Source organism: Hippopotamus amphibius, chromosome 12, assembly GCF_030028045.1.
Source record: "Hippopotamus amphibius kiboko isolate mHipAmp2 chromosome 12, mHipAmp2.hap2, whole genome shotgun sequence".
Lineage (NCBI taxonomy): Eukaryota > Metazoa > Chordata > Mammalia > Artiodactyla > Hippopotamidae > Hippopotamus > Hippopotamus amphibius.
The window spans coordinates 62220701-62238917 of NC_080197.1; the positions used below are offsets into that span (position 1 = coordinate 62220701).

The following is an 18217-nucleotide window of genomic DNA, read 5'->3' on the forward strand; positions in this document are numbered from 1 at the left end:
TCAGGACCACAAGGGGATTTTTGTTGAATCCTCAGACCCATTCTGTGATAATCTGCCTGCAGGTTATCACAGAAAGGGAAAGTGTGCCCCATCCCCACCACCCATGACTGAAGTCTCCAGGAGTTTCTCACTCTCACATTAGCTCCACACAACCTCCGGCAATTTTCAAAATTACTAGTTAAATGTTCCTGTCAGTTTATGGCATCTAGCAGCCTTTGCCTCAGGCAAACCAGTATCAGGTGCTATATCTCTGGATGTGACTGTCTCTCCATATTTTGGAGTGGTTGTTTGCCCTTCGATCTCAGTTCTCTGAGACGCCCAAGAAAAGTCACTGATTTTGTTCGGCCAGTCTGTCTTGTAAGGAAGGGGTTGGCAACTTCTAAGTTCTTTACATGTCAGAACTGAACATACATCTTCTTGACTGAGATTGCCTACTTTTGGGAACACAGGAAGTAGGAGTCACAATGAGGACTGAACTGTCTGGTATTTGGCTTTGGGTCATGGAAATGAAACAAGACTCCAGTAAAATCTATACTCATGCATGGTATTTACGGGAGGTACTCTGGCAGGAGTTTTTTTAGGAATGAGTGACTCATGTGGTGATTAAAGGTAGGACTTTAGGCTAATAGGGGCGTGGCTGGAGAATCACACAGAATAGCTTGGTTGGGGTGGAGGGACTCACAAGAATCAGTAGGAGCTGAAGTTGGAAATATCATGTTGTGTCCAGAGTACATGTGAACTGGGAAATGTCTGATCACATTCTGTGGTCAGCATGGAGTCTCTACTGATTTTGTAAAGGATAACAGCAAATACATAATTAATCAATCTAGCAATAGCATTAGATAAACTGAAAGGACACTGGGCTAGTAGTATCAAGCACAAGATTTAGTGTCTGACTAGAGATGAGGAGAAATTGAGGAAAGCTGTGATGTCCCAAAGATAAAATCAGACATTTGAAAGATGATGAGGTACAGGAGTCTGGGCTGTAATAGGAAGAATTTGAAATGTAACCAGAACTCACAACAGAGATTAGATTTCAAAGTCATTAGATTTTGCAGTCATCTGCATGGAGGCCATAGGTGAAATTTTGAGTAGAGATGCGGTCTTTGGGAAGAACAAGAACTGGGGTTAGAACTTTTGGGAATGTGTAAATTTAAGGGGATTGGAGAACATAGAGTTAGCAGTGGAAAAGCAAGAAAGGTGGCAGTAAAACCAAGATAAGATGTTAAGGAAATTAAGGTAGAAGATGATCCTTTTTTCTTCCAACTTATGTCTGGCCTACAGATGCAAACTCTGAACCGTAGGGATCCACCCAGGCCTGATAGGAAAGCAGCTTCCTGTATAGCATGGCGTGAATGGCTTGCTTCTTGCTAGAGTTTTACATGAACTCTTTTTATAGCAGAAACAGATGAAAATGTTCCACAGGAAATGGTTAGTGTTTATTAGGTAAGCGTCCACATTTATGAGCCAATGCCCCATTCTTGGAATCTAACCAGGTAGGAGAGTGCTTTGTGGTGGCTGTAAAATTGTGATAATAGCCGAATTTAGTACACAAAATTAGCATGATCTCAGAGGTAACCGCAAACGATTTACTACAAATCAATATGCAGTCGTCACAATACAAGAATTTCTTCAGACATCTGTGTTTGTATTTATGTGCTATACGTATCCATATATGAAGTACAATCCGATGATCTACAGCTGGTATTTAGTGGCTTGTTTCTCCCGCTGATTGCATGGTCAGCATTTAAAGGAAATCAGGCAATGTTTGCTAAGTCTCTTCTATAGCAATAAGACAGTTTTCATCAAGTTTGTGAAATGTAATTTTATTAATTAATAGGAGGGCATGTCTTACCAGACAAACTGTTCCCAAATAAATAAAACTTCAGCATCATTAAAAGCACACAAACACACAATTTTACAGGGTACAATACAAAGTCAATTTTGATGATGTTCTTACTTGCATTTACTAAAAATCTGAGAAAGACTGTAATCAATCTCTAAATAATGATCCTGCATAAAGAGAAAAGTAGAGCACAGTTATTTCATAGAAGGTTTTGGAGTGACAGTTTGAGAAGACTCTGCTTCAAAAGATATTAAGATATATCACAAATCAAATCACATCCTCTGTTAACATTACAGCATGGAATTGTACTTAATCAAAAATAAAAGTAAAGTGGCTGAAGAAGGCTGTATACGTTTTTTCCCCACATAACAGTAATTTCTATTTTTGGCATGAATTAATAATCTTTTCCATTAGTAGGAAAATGTGCTCTGCAAATTCTCGGAGGGCACCACGGCCACCACTGCTCCTGCAAATATATCCAACGGCCTTCTGGGCAGCGGCACAGGCATCGGCAGGGACGCCACTGAGGCCCACTTTCTTCAAGCACTCTGCATCAGACACTTCGTTTCCTACCAAGTGAAAGAAACACTGGCTGAGTACTTAAAGAGATAATGAGTTTTCTTCCTAAATAATGCAAACAGTAATCAGTAAGTAATTCTGGCAACTTCAGACTGAATATAAGAATACTATAGATTAGATGGAACAAAAATAAAGCTATTTCCAAGATAATAAATACTTAAGGTCTAGGGTTTTTCCTAAGTAATTCATAATAAACGCTTATCAATCAGAGGAGAATGTTGTATACTTCTTGCTTGCCATACATATTACAATTACTAGAAACTCTACATATAAATTATAATTATTTAAACTTTTTAATCAAGGAAAATTTCAAACATGCAAGAATCCTAAAGTAATGTGAAATGTTATTAATCTTTTGCATTAGTCACCAATATTTTTGTCGATTCCCTGCCCCCACGTTTTTTGGGAAAAAAGGGAGAAGGAATTCCCAGACAACGTACTTTACCCATAAACTCTTCACCATCTGTCTACAATACATTTTTAAGAAAATGACACAATATTATCCAACTAACAAAATCAACAATTCCTTAATATCATCTAATCACCTAGTATATGCACAAATATCCAACTGCCTCAAAGCTGTCTTTTTATATAGTTGATTTATTTGAATCAGAAACCAAAAAAGGTCCACGTATTGCACTGTGTCGATATACATCGTGTCTTTCACAGCTTTCTGACTTGTATACTGCTTGTTGAAAAATTACCATCCCATAGACATAACTACGTCCTTTCTCTCTCTGCCTGCCTTCTCTCCCTCCCATCCTTTCTCTCCACCTCCCCCTCTTAATTTTTTTTGATAGGATGAACTTCAGAAGCTCCCAGGACCTAACATTTACCATTCTGTGTATAATTATTCCTATAATATAGATGAAACACTACTAATAAAATGTTGGTGAAGAGTGTTTGTTTTAAATTTGTTCTACATTTATCTACTGAAATTTTTTCTTTTATTAAATGTATTGAAGTTTGAATTCTTTTCAACGAAAGATAAAAGTTAAAGTATTTTTTTGCATAATCCACTCCTGAAACTAATAAATTTTATATATAAAAGTGTTTATTAGAACTAATAAATGAATTCAGTAAAGTTGCAAGATACAAAATTAATATATAGAAACCTATTGCATTTCTATATATACTAATAATGAACTATCAGAATGAGAAATTAAGAAAATAATCCCATTTACAACTGCATCAAAAAGAATACCTAGGAATAAATCTAAGGAGGTAGAAGACCTGTACTCAGAAAATTCTTTAAGACACTGAAAAAAAAAAAACTGAAGATGAAACAGAAAGATATACTGTGCTTGTGGATTAGAAGAATATTGTTAAAATGACCATAACTACCAAAGGTAATCTACAGATTCAATGCAATCCGTATCAAAATACCAAAGGCATATTTTTTTTTTTGCAGAACTAGAACAAATAAATTTAAAATTTGTATGGAAACAAAAGATCCCAAATAGCCAAAATAATCTTGAGAAAGAAGAACATATGTTCCCTGTTTTCAAAAGCTACACTCATCAAAGCAGTATGGTAAAACGTTAATCCTGAGAGTTCTCATCACATATTTTTCTTATCTCATATGTATCTGTATGAGATAATGCATATTCACTAAATCTACCATGACCATCACTACATGATGTATGTAAGTTAAATCACTGTGCTGTAGACCTTAAACTTATACAGTGCTGTATGTCAGTTATATCTCAATAAAATTGGAAGAAAAAAAGTGTCAATATTTTTAAGGAATACACTTTTATACATGTACATGGCTGATACAAAACACTGCTCTGATTTTTAAAATAAAAATATGGAGTTTATTCTCTATTTCCTTGATTTTTCTAACCTCTACTTTTTATAGTGTTTTCCTTACGTGATATAAGTAATGCATATTCTTGGTAGAAACTTTTTAAAAAAATAAACTAAGGCAAAAAACCCCAACTAGCCTAATTATCCCTATTTATGGATAATCAGTACACTTTGGCATATGTAATTTTACAGTTTTACTTCTATAAATGATACACTTATTACTAACTGTATGTGCTATTTAAGGGTTTTATATCATCTTCAATTTTTTTCCCAATAGCTTTATAAAGTTTGATTTGTGTTTTACTATAAGTAGGAAAACTAAGGCTTAGAGAAGCCTGCTTAAGGTTGCACAGTTAATAATAATTATAGCTAGGATTTGTCGTAAGTTCCATTAAAATTTTCTTCTTACAAAAATTGGATCATTTTCTATCAAAGGTTCTACAGTATTTTCTCCACTGAATCTTCACATGTGATTCAAAGGCTATTCCTGAAGTCCCCAGATCACATGCTCCCAAAGCATCCTTGTGCTGCTTCTTTTGAGGCCCATACTGTCCTTGTAAATATTTCTCATACACGGTTTATAGTTATTACGTCTTTTAATAACTTTTCATTACTGATATTTAAAATGTTGACATCATTAGACTGTAAACTCTGTAAGCAATAAGTCCCAGCAACCAGTTCCAAGTATGCATAAAGGAGACACCTGATAAATATACTTGCTTAATGCTAAAGTAAAAAACTTGTGACATCTGACCATGTCAAGGAATACATATTACAACATTGTTTTTAATGGTGGCATAAATCTATTTTTGTAGGATATTTAGGTGGCTTCTTTTTATTCCCTCAATTTTTGACACATTTGTCCCATTTCTTTCCTGGAAATGGAATCTGGGGGCGTCAAACCTACATACATTTTAATAACAGCAAAAAATATTCATAATGTAGTTCCTATACATCAGGAACCTTTAATCCGTTATTATGGCTGAATAGAAGGATACCAACCAAGATATGCCACTTCTTTCCAGCACAGGCCCATTTCTTTTCTCCATTCATCTACAACTGCAAGCTTGTCTGGTACATTGACTTCCATTTTGCAATCCAGTTTTAAGGAGGAGAGAGTCTGCTTTGAACAGGCCCTCTCTGAGATTAACCTCACCTTAAAAAAAAAGGGGAGGGGGGTGGGCGAAATGAGAAAATAGATATCTCTCATAATAAAATAACACCTTTTAAATACCACAAATCATAAGTGAGCAGTCCTCTGAAGGACTAATTAAGTAAAATCAACTAACTTATTTTAAAATGATGAAGCTTTAACACATTTTATTTCTAGTAGTCCAATAAAGGTGAAAAACTGTTTTCTATAATGAAAAGGATTCCATCTACAGGTAAAAAATAAAACATACATTGTCTGTTAGCAACCAAAGACTCTCCTATAATTCAGTTTATTCAGAGGAAAGTCTATAACTTCTCTCTCAGGAACACATATTTAAGATTTCTAGCGAATTATAAGAAATCATCTCAACCTTTATTTTTGAAAATACACAAGTATTATTATTTTGAATTAAAATTTTCAATCGTAAGAATAAGCTACATTTTAAAAATCCACTTGATATTTGCTTTTTTCCAAATGCTGACACCTATTTTCTATGAAATCTTCCTGGCTGCAAGATCCTATGGGAAATACTAGATAGCACCTCTATTATCATACTCATTAAATAAACAAGAAATATTATTTGCTGATAGACAAATTCCTAATTCTACTCATCTAACAGAAATAGCATCATTTTCTAGGCACGTGAAAGCTAAATTTCAGATATTTTAATTGATAATACTAAAAATGTAAATCTCTTATTTCCCTCACATGTTCCTTGACCCTAAATCACAATCTTAAAAACTGCTATGTTCAGGGGGCACATACCTCAATACCACTTTTTTTTAATAAACTTATCCCAATAGCATCTTTAACATCATAAGATATTATTTCTTTTTGGTCTCCTGATACATAAATGTGGCCATTGGTGAGACATCCATCAATATTGCAAACAAAAAGCTTTATCTCCTTCAGCTTCTCTTTGCCAAAATAGCCAAATCTAAAAGAAACCAAAATAGACTTTTGAATCCAACTGCGATACTAATCACTCCCTCTCACATGGCTAACACCAATAAACTTGATAACCATTACCTTTTCAAGTTACCGCACATATACACTTCAACTTACAGTGTAAGAACTCCAATTGTGGTCTAACCAGATTACGTGCTTCTCAAGTTATTGAATAAGCTATCTATAAGCATCTTTTATGTATGTGTCTTCCTCACATAAGCAAAATAATTACAAAAGATCCTAAGACTGGAGGATCAGAAATCAGTGTCTACAAGTGAATTTAAATGTATCTACTAAAAATAATTCATTATGCTCTAGTGCAAAGGCTACACAATCTTGTTTTTACCTTAATACTCTTTGTTCTGCAATAGGCCAGTCAATGTCCACATCTATGTCCACACTGTGCTCAGCTCGCATCTCATAATATGCCATTTTCCCACCCTAAAGACAGTACAGGTGCCATGAGGACTGTTGTCAACATGCATTCACACACATCAGAAAGTTTATTACAATACACAACAATGAATTCACTTCTACAACACTGAGTAAAATGAATAATCCAATAATACCAGGCATAGAACAAATAATTTTCTTTTTGGAGGAGAGGGCTTTTTGTTTTCCATATAGTCAAACCACCTAAAACAAATACCTTAACATTTTTCAGGTTCTATCTACACAGTGCAAGCTCCCATTTTCTTTAAATAGATTTTTAAGATTGAAAAAGAGCAGAAATAATACGCATCCTCCAGTATTCTGACCACAAGGAATTTCCTGGGAATCCCTAATTGTATCCCCTTTGTTCTGGTAGTCTCTCCCATCATCCAAAAGCAGTAGTATCAATGTTTTTGGAACTTCTGCTCCTATTTGCAATAGCGGTAAGATTGTGGAGGAAAAGGAACTGAAATATTTACTGTACAGAACTGTCTTAGGTCCCTGAGCTACAGATGACGGGGACAATAACTGTCTGGGTCACATGAGGGCAAATGTGGGAACAGTGTCATGATCCTGGCCTACGGGGGAAGAGGAGTGAGGCCTTTCCTGATTGTAATCATTTGAAGGTCAAGATGAATTACTAGAAATTTTCATTTCTCAGAATTGTCAGTCTCTTTACAAATCTTGTTACAATGAGAAGCTTTTATTTTTTTCCACACTTTAGGAAAGGGTCAAATCACAGTCCCCCTTAGCAAAGAGCTTAGGGAGGGTGGTATCTATAGATGTCAAATCTAATTTTCCTGAATACTCAAACTTAACTGAACAGCCAGCCAACAGTTTGCCTATTGACCAGAAGATTGGAAAAATGCCTTCTCCTTAGAGAACGCATTAGAATCTTTACTATAAAGAGTGGAGTTTGGGGTTTTTTAATGATATTTTTTGAGTAACATAAGGACCTGAATCTAAATCCTAACAGTACCATTTACAATTTGTTTTTGCATTGAGCCAATCACTTCATTTTTCAGAGCTGCCATTTTGTCCTCTGAAACAGAACTAGGAACATACATTTTATTCCCTTATATGAGATAACCTATGTAGTGTTTCATGTAGTCCTGGGTCCATAGTAGGTGTTGAATAAATAATAGCTATACCTAAAATGAACAAATAGTATATGATGGAACCATATAGGCTCTAAAGATGAGAGAGACATCTAACCACTTACTGTAAAATGAGAGCATTAAGACTCAGAACAGATAAAATGATATATTCAAGGTTAAATGGTTATAGATAGAGATTTTACTACAATATAATCAGGTTTTCCTGATGTCCAGGTTGGTGCTCTTTCATCTCCGCTACACTGTTGTGTTTTGCCTCTTTTAAAAGCAATAAAGGTTATGCAACTGTACAACCACAACTTGACAGTAATACAACGATGAATTAAAGCAGTTTTGAATGAAATAATAATATGAATACCAGGACACATGTAGAACATGCAATATTTGATTCATTTCTTATCTTAATGTTACAATTGTAGCAGAATCCTTCGCATAGTCACTGAATGGATCCCAAAGATCATTTTGGGGTAAGTGTGGAGGATAAATGCCTCAGATGATAAATCTTGTCAGCTACTGCTTTTCCCTTAGGGGTTAATACTTTCCTTTATGAAAGTATGTGTCATACTTCCTTCTTAGAACTCAAAGTATATACATAAAAGGGTTTGAAAGGTTTTTGCAAAACGGGGGCACAAACCTGTAAGTAACCCATCTCTATCAAATGTCTTTTAGCAAAATAAAATGAGCCATTTTCATATAATTCTCCATCCCAGTCTTGCCGGCGAGGTCGTTTAGCTGGATTCAAATTCAGAGGCTCAGTCATCTCACGAACTAAAAGCAAAAAGCTATAGTAAGTCTCAGGTGCTCTGAACACGGACAGTGTTCATTCAGTAATTTTTTTAAAAAGCAAACAAAAATGAACTCAAAATGTAGAATATTTCTGTATCTAAGTAAACAATTTAAAAGATTTTTTTAAAGGAACAAAACCTCTAGTAATTCTGATGATTTATCTTTGCTTTTCAGTAACAATAATAAGAGAAAGACAAAGTATCTTATGGAGAAACTCTGAATAATTAAGATTTTAAGCTATTTATACAAGCATAAGGCTTTGGGAGGACATAAAGGCAACCTTAAAGGAGTTTCAAAAGAACTGAACGTGTCATAAAATACCCATAATTCAATATTTGAGCCCTTTAAATCTACTGCTATGTACTCCTATAGAAATACAATGTATGTGTTATTTATCTAAGGTGGATGAGAAATCACTTTCATGGAATTACTACAGAAAAATGAATATTTCCCCATTAAATTACTGAAACTTTCATATTGATAGAAATGCTTACATAGTGTATGATACACTCCTACCAGCAGTTAAAAAAATACAAACATAAAATATACATAACAGTAAAGAAATTATGTTTATCATTGTTAATAATGAAGGCTGAGCAAAACCAACATTAATGATTATAACATGATATAATAAATGAAGACTTCAGCATTGGTATATAGGAATTCCCTTGGCTTTTCACTAAATTTTTGCCAAATCTGTGTTTGTGGATGTGTATATAGGTATTTTCTGAACCTTTTAAACTTTAATCATATATCATATAAAGCTCAATATTCAGTTTAACACTGGGCTTCCTTGATTTGTTCAAAAATATGTTTTTCAAGCTTTAATCCTTCATGTATCTTATTTCTGATATTTAGTGAATAAGTTCAAAATATTATATATATAAAACTTAACAAAGAACTTGCTACAGAGAAAACATTCAGTGAATGTTTACTGAATGAAATCAATAAATAATGTAGTCATTGATATATTTTATTAATTTTGATAACATTCACATTTAGAGACTGAAAAATCATTGTTTTCTATCTATAACTTTATCTTCTTATCTTAATTGCTCTTTTGTGGACCTTCTCCATTTTCACTGCATCTTCCTTACTATCTCTTTTAAGTCAAACATAGGTTAGAGACAACCGGGCCAGCTTTCCTATGTTCAACAAATGTCAGTGCACTGAACAGAAATCACATTGCCTTTCTTCACATATGTTATATTTACCTATTTGTTGGTGATTCTATTCTTTACTACACATTTTGCTACTTTACCTGGCTAGAAATCAGCCTCTAGCTAAACATTATGGAACTCTTTTTGTACAAGTTACAAATCTTGGGAAGCGATTCCACAAATTCATTCTTGAGGTTCTTCAGAACTGTTCGGTGGAAGATTTCTATTCCCACAATTCTATGATTTATAGGAAGTTTATCAAACAAGTCTAGAACAACATAAAAGTATTTGCCCTAGAAAAATGACATTGCCTCAAAATACAAATAGAGGGTTAAAATAATGCTTTGTAAAAAAGTAAGGCAGAAAATTAATTTGGTCTCACTGTTTTGTCTCAATAATCACAAGACTGGGAACTGATTATAAAAGGTATTACTTTCTAGAGTTAAGAACCCCATGTTCTATTTTACTGCTCCCTTTTTACTCTCCCTACTCCTAAAGAATATTTACATATGAAAAATTAATCATCCATAAAATGAGCTAAGTTATAAGGATTGATGCAATGGGTTACCTCCTTTCTGAATTTCGCCCCATCGAAACTGATGGCGTCTCACAACAGAAAAAACAGAATCGTATCCTTCTTCTCTAATCATTTCTGCAACTTTCTGAAGATCAGTAGGATGTAAACATGGAGAAGTAGCTTGAATATTTCCTACAATGTCAACCTCTTCAAAAGACAAAACAAATGAAAAGAACATCAAAATAAAGTTCTTTGCAAGCAAGTAATACTAAGATCTAAATTCAAATGTTAAAACAAGTCTTGTGAAATGATAAGCAAGTTAGAAATTATGTAAAATTTTGAATAAACTATTAGTCAAACTCATACCATTGTGATAATTAAGAAATTCTATGATGGCATCTAGTGAGGTAGAACTGTCTTTTGAAGCTTCAGAACTTCTTCGATGAACTTGTGCACCAAATTGTTTGGCCACATTCTCAATTTCATCATGGTCTGTTGAAACCCATACACTGTACAGATATTAAAAAATAAAACAATAAAAAGCCAAATCACTAAAAAAAACATTAAAGATAAAAAGGAGCTCTGCAACCCCAAAAATACAGCTTACATAATGTTAGAATAGTTTTTGTACCACCAAAATAATGTTACAGATCCAAAGTAATATAAAATTTAAAGAAAATAAACTATTTTTTATGTAAACCACATTTTAAAATGTCTGAATCAAAAATGTGGTCCTAGATGTACTATTTATATTTACACATATACTTATATATATTATTTATATACGTATTGTTTACACAGCCCTATATATAGTTTTATAAAATTAGAAAAAAATTATATAATTGATATTTTTAAGGCTACTGGTATTTTAAAAATACTAGTTCAAATCTAAAGGAAATAAAGAAGATACTGCTTCTCATTCCCCATCAAAATCCAAAATACTGTGTATTTAATATACTTGCTAAGAAAAAAAATGGAATTGGCTTGGCCGAACCACAACACTGGAAGAGTTTCAAGCTTAGTAGAGACTAAATGCCCAAAACAGTCACACAAACCAACTCTTCTTTTTTTTTTTTTGCCTAATAACAATAGGTACATAAATATCTGAACACAGAATCAACTGGGTAAAGCCACTGACAACAATTAAAGGCACAGACAACATGACTTGATTGGCTCAGGAGAGCTTAGTTTAACAGCTCTGTTAACCACAGCTTACACAGTTGACCGTTTGGACTTTATAAGACGACGACTAGGAGTAATATATAAAACATTACTTTGGGAACATGTACTCCTCTACCGAAGTTAAATTTCCTTGACCTTTACAAATTGCCATTGCTAAAATAGAAGATGTGAGTATTACTCTAGCCACAATGTTCTTATGGTGACATTCCGCAAAGATATTTAAATGACTTCTTTGGTATATGCACATACAGTTGACCCTTGAACAGCACAGGTTTGAACTGCGTGAATTTCTTTCAATAAATGTACTGGAAAAATTTTAGGAGATCTGCAACAATTTGGGAAAAAAAAATCACAATCTGTGTAGCCTAGTAATATCGGAAAAAATAAGACAAAGTTAGGTGGGACTTCCCTGGCGGTCTAGCGGTTATGACTCTGTGCTTCCAACGCAGGGGGCGTGGCTTCGATCCCTGGTCAGGGAACTAAGATACCACATGCCATGTGGTGCAGCCAAAAAATAAACAACATGATTAAACCATCCAAGATGACTAAGTATAGTACCATAAAAAATCACCCCACCCCCCAAAAAAGAAAAAGTTTGGTATGCCATGAATGCATAAAACACATGTAGATAACAGTCTATCCTTACATAGGCATAAGATGAGTGATATTACATATAAAGTTAACAATGTTTTACTTTTCTGCTTTGTAACTCTGCTTTCAAAGAATTACATAACCGTATAGTTTGCACCTCTCTCTCTCATTTTGAGAAACTGCCTATCAGCCCATCATCACAGGTAAGTGGTTTTTTAACAAATGGAACAATGTTCCTGACACTGTATTATGAATTTGACTGTAATACTGTATGCCATAAAAGTTTTATAACGATTCATTCATTAGTGTATAGGCTAAGCTACCGTGAAGCAATCATATTAATTACAAAATGGCTACCGTAAAGCAATCGTATTGCTGCTTCTTTGTTATCAGTGCCTGAATCATTACACCTATCAATAAATATGAATTTGTTTTTCACGTTATCTTTTCATTTCTGATATTCAGTGTTAGTAACATGTATGACATCTACAGTGTTTTGTATCATATAAGACAATACTGGTGTAGGCACTGAGAGGTGATTCATCATGCAAACAAAGTAAACTTATGATATCAACATAGTGCAGTACCATAAATGTATTGTCTTCCTTATGATTTTCTTGATAACATTTTTTTCTCTAGCTTACTTTATTTTAAAATACTACATAATATATATATTATAAAATATGTGTTAATCAGTAATGAAAATAAGTAAAACATAAACAAAATAAAAACTGAATACAACATAATATGTTTCAGATATAGAGAACTCGTGGTTACCAGGGGGGAGGGAGAAGGGGGAAGGTCAACATACGGGTAGGGGAAAAAAAGGGTTATTATGGGATTACATAAAATCATGTGTGTAAAACTTTTGAAAATTGTAAAGCACTACAGAATTTAAAGGAGCTTCCTTCAGTTAAAAATATCAAGTATATTTAAAAAACAATGTGTTTATTTTATTAGGAAGGTTCTGGTTAACAGGAGGCTATTAATAGTTAAGTTTCAGGGGATCAAAAGCTGATCTGGGATGTCTGACTGCCCGGGGTGGGGAGGGGAGTGGGCACCCCTAACCCCCACAGCGCTCAAGGGTCAACTGTATTTCCCTCACCCCTTTCATTCAACATCTACTGAACGAACGAGAAGGTGCATGTTTCAAATGTCTATGCTCAACTGCCAAGGGTGAAAAGAAAGAGAGAAACTAAAGAAAAATTTCTAACATCTCTGAATTTCATTTATGGATTTAATTTCATGTATTCCCTTTACTATTGGCAGGCGATTTAAACCTACAGACAAAGTCAATAAACCCTCATCCCACCCCCAGTTTTTTCTTTTTCTTTTTTTTTTTTTTTCCAGAGAAAGTCTAGTAAACAAGATGAGCCATTAGCTAGGGGTCATATATGTCATATCTATTCATGTCATTCTGCACAAGGCAGAACACAGGAGCCCTCATTTTCCTCCATCTCGAAATCTTGTTTTCGGATCTTAAGTTTTTCACTTTGAAAAACCTTTTTTTTTTGATATCTTTTTTTGAGATCTTAAGGTTTTCACTGGAAAATGTCACAAAATGAAGTACCAATGAAAACCTAGTGAATTTTTTAAAGAGAGGATAAAAGGAGGGTGGTGATGGTAATAAAGTAAAAAGTAAACAGTGAAAGAAAGACACGAGTCTTTTGACATCATTTATATCACTAATTGAAATAAATTACTGAAGCCATTTACTTTACTATCCTGATCTTTACTGTGATAAACATTCAACACCTCAGGATTCAGTGATCTTTTGGAAATGCTTAAACGGTAAATAAAAAATAATAGAGGCTGAGAAGAGGTTTGCCTGTGCTTCTTCTTTCCTCCCTTTTACTATTCCTTCATTCATGAAATGACTCCTGGCTGCCTATTCCAAATCAGGCCCTATTCTGGACACCAGGGATAAATAATCCATTTTCTTGAGAAACTCTCAGCCAGTTGGTAGAGATAGAGAGAGGCCAGGAAGCAAAACTAACCTTTCTATGACGCTTTACTTTTTACAAAATATTTTTACAGTGCCTGCTACCTAACAGGTGCTCAATATATATTTGCTGAATGAATGAAACAGTAAATGGTTAAGAGCATGGGCTCTGAAGGGGTTCAAATCCTGGCTCTACCACAAGCTAGCTATATGACCCTAGGCCAAATCTCCCTAAGCCTGACTTTTCAGTAAAACAGAGGTGATAATAACAGTAATTACCTAATATGGTTGTTATGAGAATTCAGTATAAACCACAATACAGAATAAACATTTAATGTGTTAGCTACTGAAAATAATAAAATCGGAATGGTAATAGAGGAACAGCTACACAGTCTCACTCAATCCTCACACTGATTCTGTTGGAAGGAAAACTGAAGTTTTGCTTTCAGACCTTCAAAAGTCCAAATGTCTAATTTGTATGTATTATGTAGGGCAATGGCACTATGAATATGAAAATAGCATCCTATATGTACACTTAAAATACAATGATCATCATTTATTAGAGGGACTAAGTGAGTCAATCATTTTTCATTGGTTTAGGGGCATCAGGTGAAGGGAGGGCAAAAGAGAAAGAAGGAGCAAGTGAACAAACAGGGCTAATAAAACTTAAAATCAAGTATAAAGTAAATGTCAAAGTTGAATGCCAATGGCTTTAGCCTCAAATGAAGTCACACTACATCTAACAGGATGAACAGGAATATCAACTGCGATCCCTGTGACAGAAACTTCAAATCATAAACTGCCATTTCAAGGACAACACAGCATAGGCCTTTCGTTAATCATAAATCCACACCCTAGAAATGAAACCAAAACATGTTTATTTTTCACAAGTATGTTAGGCAACACCTAAAAATATCAATTCACTCTGAGATCTACTTACACAGCACTTAACCACTGTTGAAAAATAAGCTCTTAGAAACTCAGCTCTGATAATAACTTCTTACTAAATGAAAATAATAGATGAACCTGTTTGCAAGGCAGAAATAGAGACAGAGACATAGAGAACAAACGTATGGACACCAAGGGGGGAAACGTGGGGTGGGATGAATTGGAAGATTGGGACTGACATATATACACCAATATCTATAAAGTAGACAATTAATGAGAACCTGCTGCATAGCACAGGGAACTCCACTTCGCTGTACAGGAGAAACTAACACAGCACGGTAAAACAACTATACTCCAATTAAAAAAAAAAAAAAAAACTTGGCATTTTTCTTGACTGCTAACTATTCAAGTTAGTATATAAAGTTAGCAACCTTGAAAGTATTGTTAGCTTTGATTCCAAGCAGGCCAGAAACTCAATAAAGTCAAAATGATTTTGAAAAAATAATCTCCAGGCCTGAAAAACATAAATCAGGCAAGCTACAGTTTTCTCCAGTTCCTTCAGAGGGTAAATATTTGTTGAAGAAAGTAAGTAGAAGGTGAGAAGCAGGAAGCCTGCTCCCAATTGACTGCAGCATCAGGGTAATTCAATTAAATTCAAATCTACCACTTTTGGCTCGTAGACTGGACCTCAAAGGGCAGAGAAGGGAGCAATTGCAAACTTTCAAAATTAACTGTTGTAAGAGGCGGTTCAGGGGCTACCTGCCAGAGTGAAGGTAAGTTCCCCCCCGCAGCACTGAGCGCGCATTTTAGGGGGCTGGGACCATCCTAAAAACAAGGCCTTAAGCTGCTAGAAAACATGACAGAGTTTGGTTGAACACAGAGATTTGGATGGAGTTGTTTGTTAAATGTGGAATGTTTTGCAGTTCTCAGCAAAATCACTCCCATATCATAAAGGGAGGGCCTATCTAGAGGAACCTAGAAATAGAGGATTATTGTGACCAAGTGCATTATCCCCTTTCTTTTTCTTAAAAATATGTATTACCACCTGATACAGTATACACTCACTGTTCCTGCATTAACTGTCTTCTCCCTATTATAATGCAAGCTCCACCAGCCTAGGGACGGACCCTACTGCTATAACCCCTGGTTAAGGACACAGAACAGTGCCTATCACATAGTAGGTAGTCAATAAATATTTGCTGAATGAATCATTTTTGCCTTTGAATCTGACTGTATCTCTAATAAGCCCTACTTCTTTTTATTAAGCCAGTTTGAAAGGGGTTTCTTGACATATGCAACTGGAGTTGTATGAGTTCTGTTCTCAATCTATTATGAATGTGATTTTGATCTCTAGTTTATGTCACAAAAATAGGATTTTACTACATCACTACTAACTGCATACACCTTCCCTTGGTCCTTTTTCTCCCCCCCAGCATGTACCCTTTGTAAGGAGGTAACAATGTCCAAAAGTCTGTGACCTTCACGAGGAAAGAACCATACCACACACATCTTGCTGTTCCCTTGCATGTGCACGGCAGAAATTAGGGCTCAGTAAGTGTTTACAGAATTGAACCAAATCCCCAAGTCTTTCTCTATCTCTCCTTTGCACACTTCCTGTTATACTAGTGTTATCTTCTATGTGCCAGCTCCTACTCACCTCGCACCACCCAGGACTCTCTTGGATAAAAACATTAAGAAAATTAGTAAATCTATACTTTTTTGGTGTCTCCTTCGTAAACAAGATCAGTTAAGTGAAAATCACTTATCTATATATTAATGTAGGTATTAATGTAGGTATGCTCCCAAAACAGCCATCTCTTTAAAAACCAAAGCCCAAACAACAAAAAGTGAAAATAATGTACTTTACACGGTAACAAATTCAAGCATAATTAGGCTGAAATCACCATGTGTAAATTCATTCTTGGCACAGAATTCTATCTCCTTTCTTTTATGAATGACATAAGCTTGTAACTCCTGACCAATATGGTATATGGCCATGTCTCGAAATGATGCACAATTAAAACTGTCCTTAGGGCAAGCGAGGTTCCAAAGGTAGGATCAAACCATTTATAAACATTTCATCAAACAGCCCGGCGGTGAGCTTTTCCACTGTCTCGCACCTAGGTACAAATGTGGGGAGCTTTCTGGATTGTGCTGACTCACAGGCAGATGGCTTAGAGTATTTTCCAAAGCTCAGGAAAGGATCTCCAAGCTGAGCTTGAAATGAGAAAAGCCTTGACACCCCACTCCATTCATGAACCTGATGCCTCCTTAATCGATCAGCACCAAGTGAGTATCAGACGCCAAGCAACAGGGGAAAGCCAACAGCCTCCACCTAATGGAGTTCACAAATTATCTCAGATGTTTCACAAGGGTGGCCACCTTTCCTTTACGCTGTGAGGTCAACCCGGGCAGCGCAGACGGTTGGGAAGAGGAAATCTCCCCCCTTTACGGATGTCATTCTCAAGGGCGGGGACAGGAACGGTTCCAAGTTCATGGCCATTAGCAGCTACGGAACAAGGAAGAAGCTGGAGCCCTTCCTCCTCCGGGTGCCAGCCGGGGCCCGGACACCCCGGATCTTGCACACCCCTTCTGGGGGCGATCGCCCCCGGAGCCCCCGCCCCTCCGGCGGCCCGGCTCCCCCTCGCGACCCCCGCCCAGGCCGCGCCGCCCACTCTCGCACATGCGCACCTCTGGAAGACCCCCGAGTCCAGGGCCGCACGCAGGACCCAGCCAATGAGCGGGACCCCAGCCAGGAGCTTAATGTTCTTCAGGGGGATGCCCTTGCTTCCGCCCCGGGCCAGGATGAGGGCCGCCAGGTGCGGGGGCTTCTCCACACCTCGGCCCTGGCCGCCGCGGGAGTTGCGCTGCAGCTTCGGCGGCCGGCCCCGGGAGGGCCGCCCCCGCGGGTTGGAGACGGAGGTGGCGGCCCCCTTCTCCACCGAGTCCATCTTCCTCCCACGCCTTCTCCCCAGCTTCTCCACATCCGGGAGCTCGTGTCTCGCCACCTCAGCTCGGCGCCGCCCGATCTCCCCGCCCGACCGCTCGCGGGGAGGGCGGGGGGTGGGGGTGGTGGTGGTGGCTGTTCGCGGCCCCGCCCACCGCCGCGTCCCGCGCCCTCGCGGGGCTCGCCGGGAATTGTAGTCCCCGGGTCGCTCGCAGGGTGGCGGAGGCCCAGTGGGCTCTGCCTGGGCGACCCCAAGTCCAAGTCCTGCATCGAGCGACTAGAAGTGACCGGAAGGAAATGCAGCTGGGGTGGGGGGAGGGGG

At 36.7% G+C, this 18217-nt stretch overlaps 1 protein-coding gene across 1 annotated transcript; it reads right to left on the reverse strand.

Moving 5' to 3' along the window:
• Positions 1-1810: 1810 nt before the first annotated feature.
• CMAS (cytidine monophosphate N-acetylneuraminic acid synthetase) lies at positions 1811-17983 on the reverse strand. Its single transcript, XM_057702594.1, has 8 exons — positions 17640-17983; positions 10712-10854; positions 10397-10552; positions 8517-8650; positions 6682-6776; positions 6153-6324; positions 5237-5390; positions 1811-2415 (listed from the first exon to the last, which is right to left on the reverse strand). Exons 1-8 carry the CDS (start codon positions 17897-17899, stop codon positions 2225-2227), a joined length of 1305 nt encoding a protein of 434 aa, XP_057558577.1. The 5' UTR covers positions 17900-17983; the 3' UTR covers positions 1811-2224.
• Between the last annotated feature and the right edge of the window lie 234 nt (positions 17984-18217).

What these genes read in the sequence shown, in the direction of transcription:
- CMAS (XM_057702594.1), bottom strand. Translation starts at nt 17,899, where the DNA reads ATGGACTCGGTGGAGAAGGGGGCCGCCACCTCCGTCTCCAACCCGCGG. An exon ending in TAAAAAAAAGTGGTATTGAG is followed by an intron (nt 5,391 to 6,152) that starts GTATGTGCCCCC and finishes TTTTTTTTTAAG; the next exon opens with GTGAGGTTAATCTCAGAGAG. An exon ending in GAAAGAAGTGGCATATCTTG is followed by an intron (nt 2,416 to 5,236) that starts GTTGGTATCCTT and finishes TTCACTTGGTAG; the next exon opens with GAAACGAAGTGTCTGATGCA.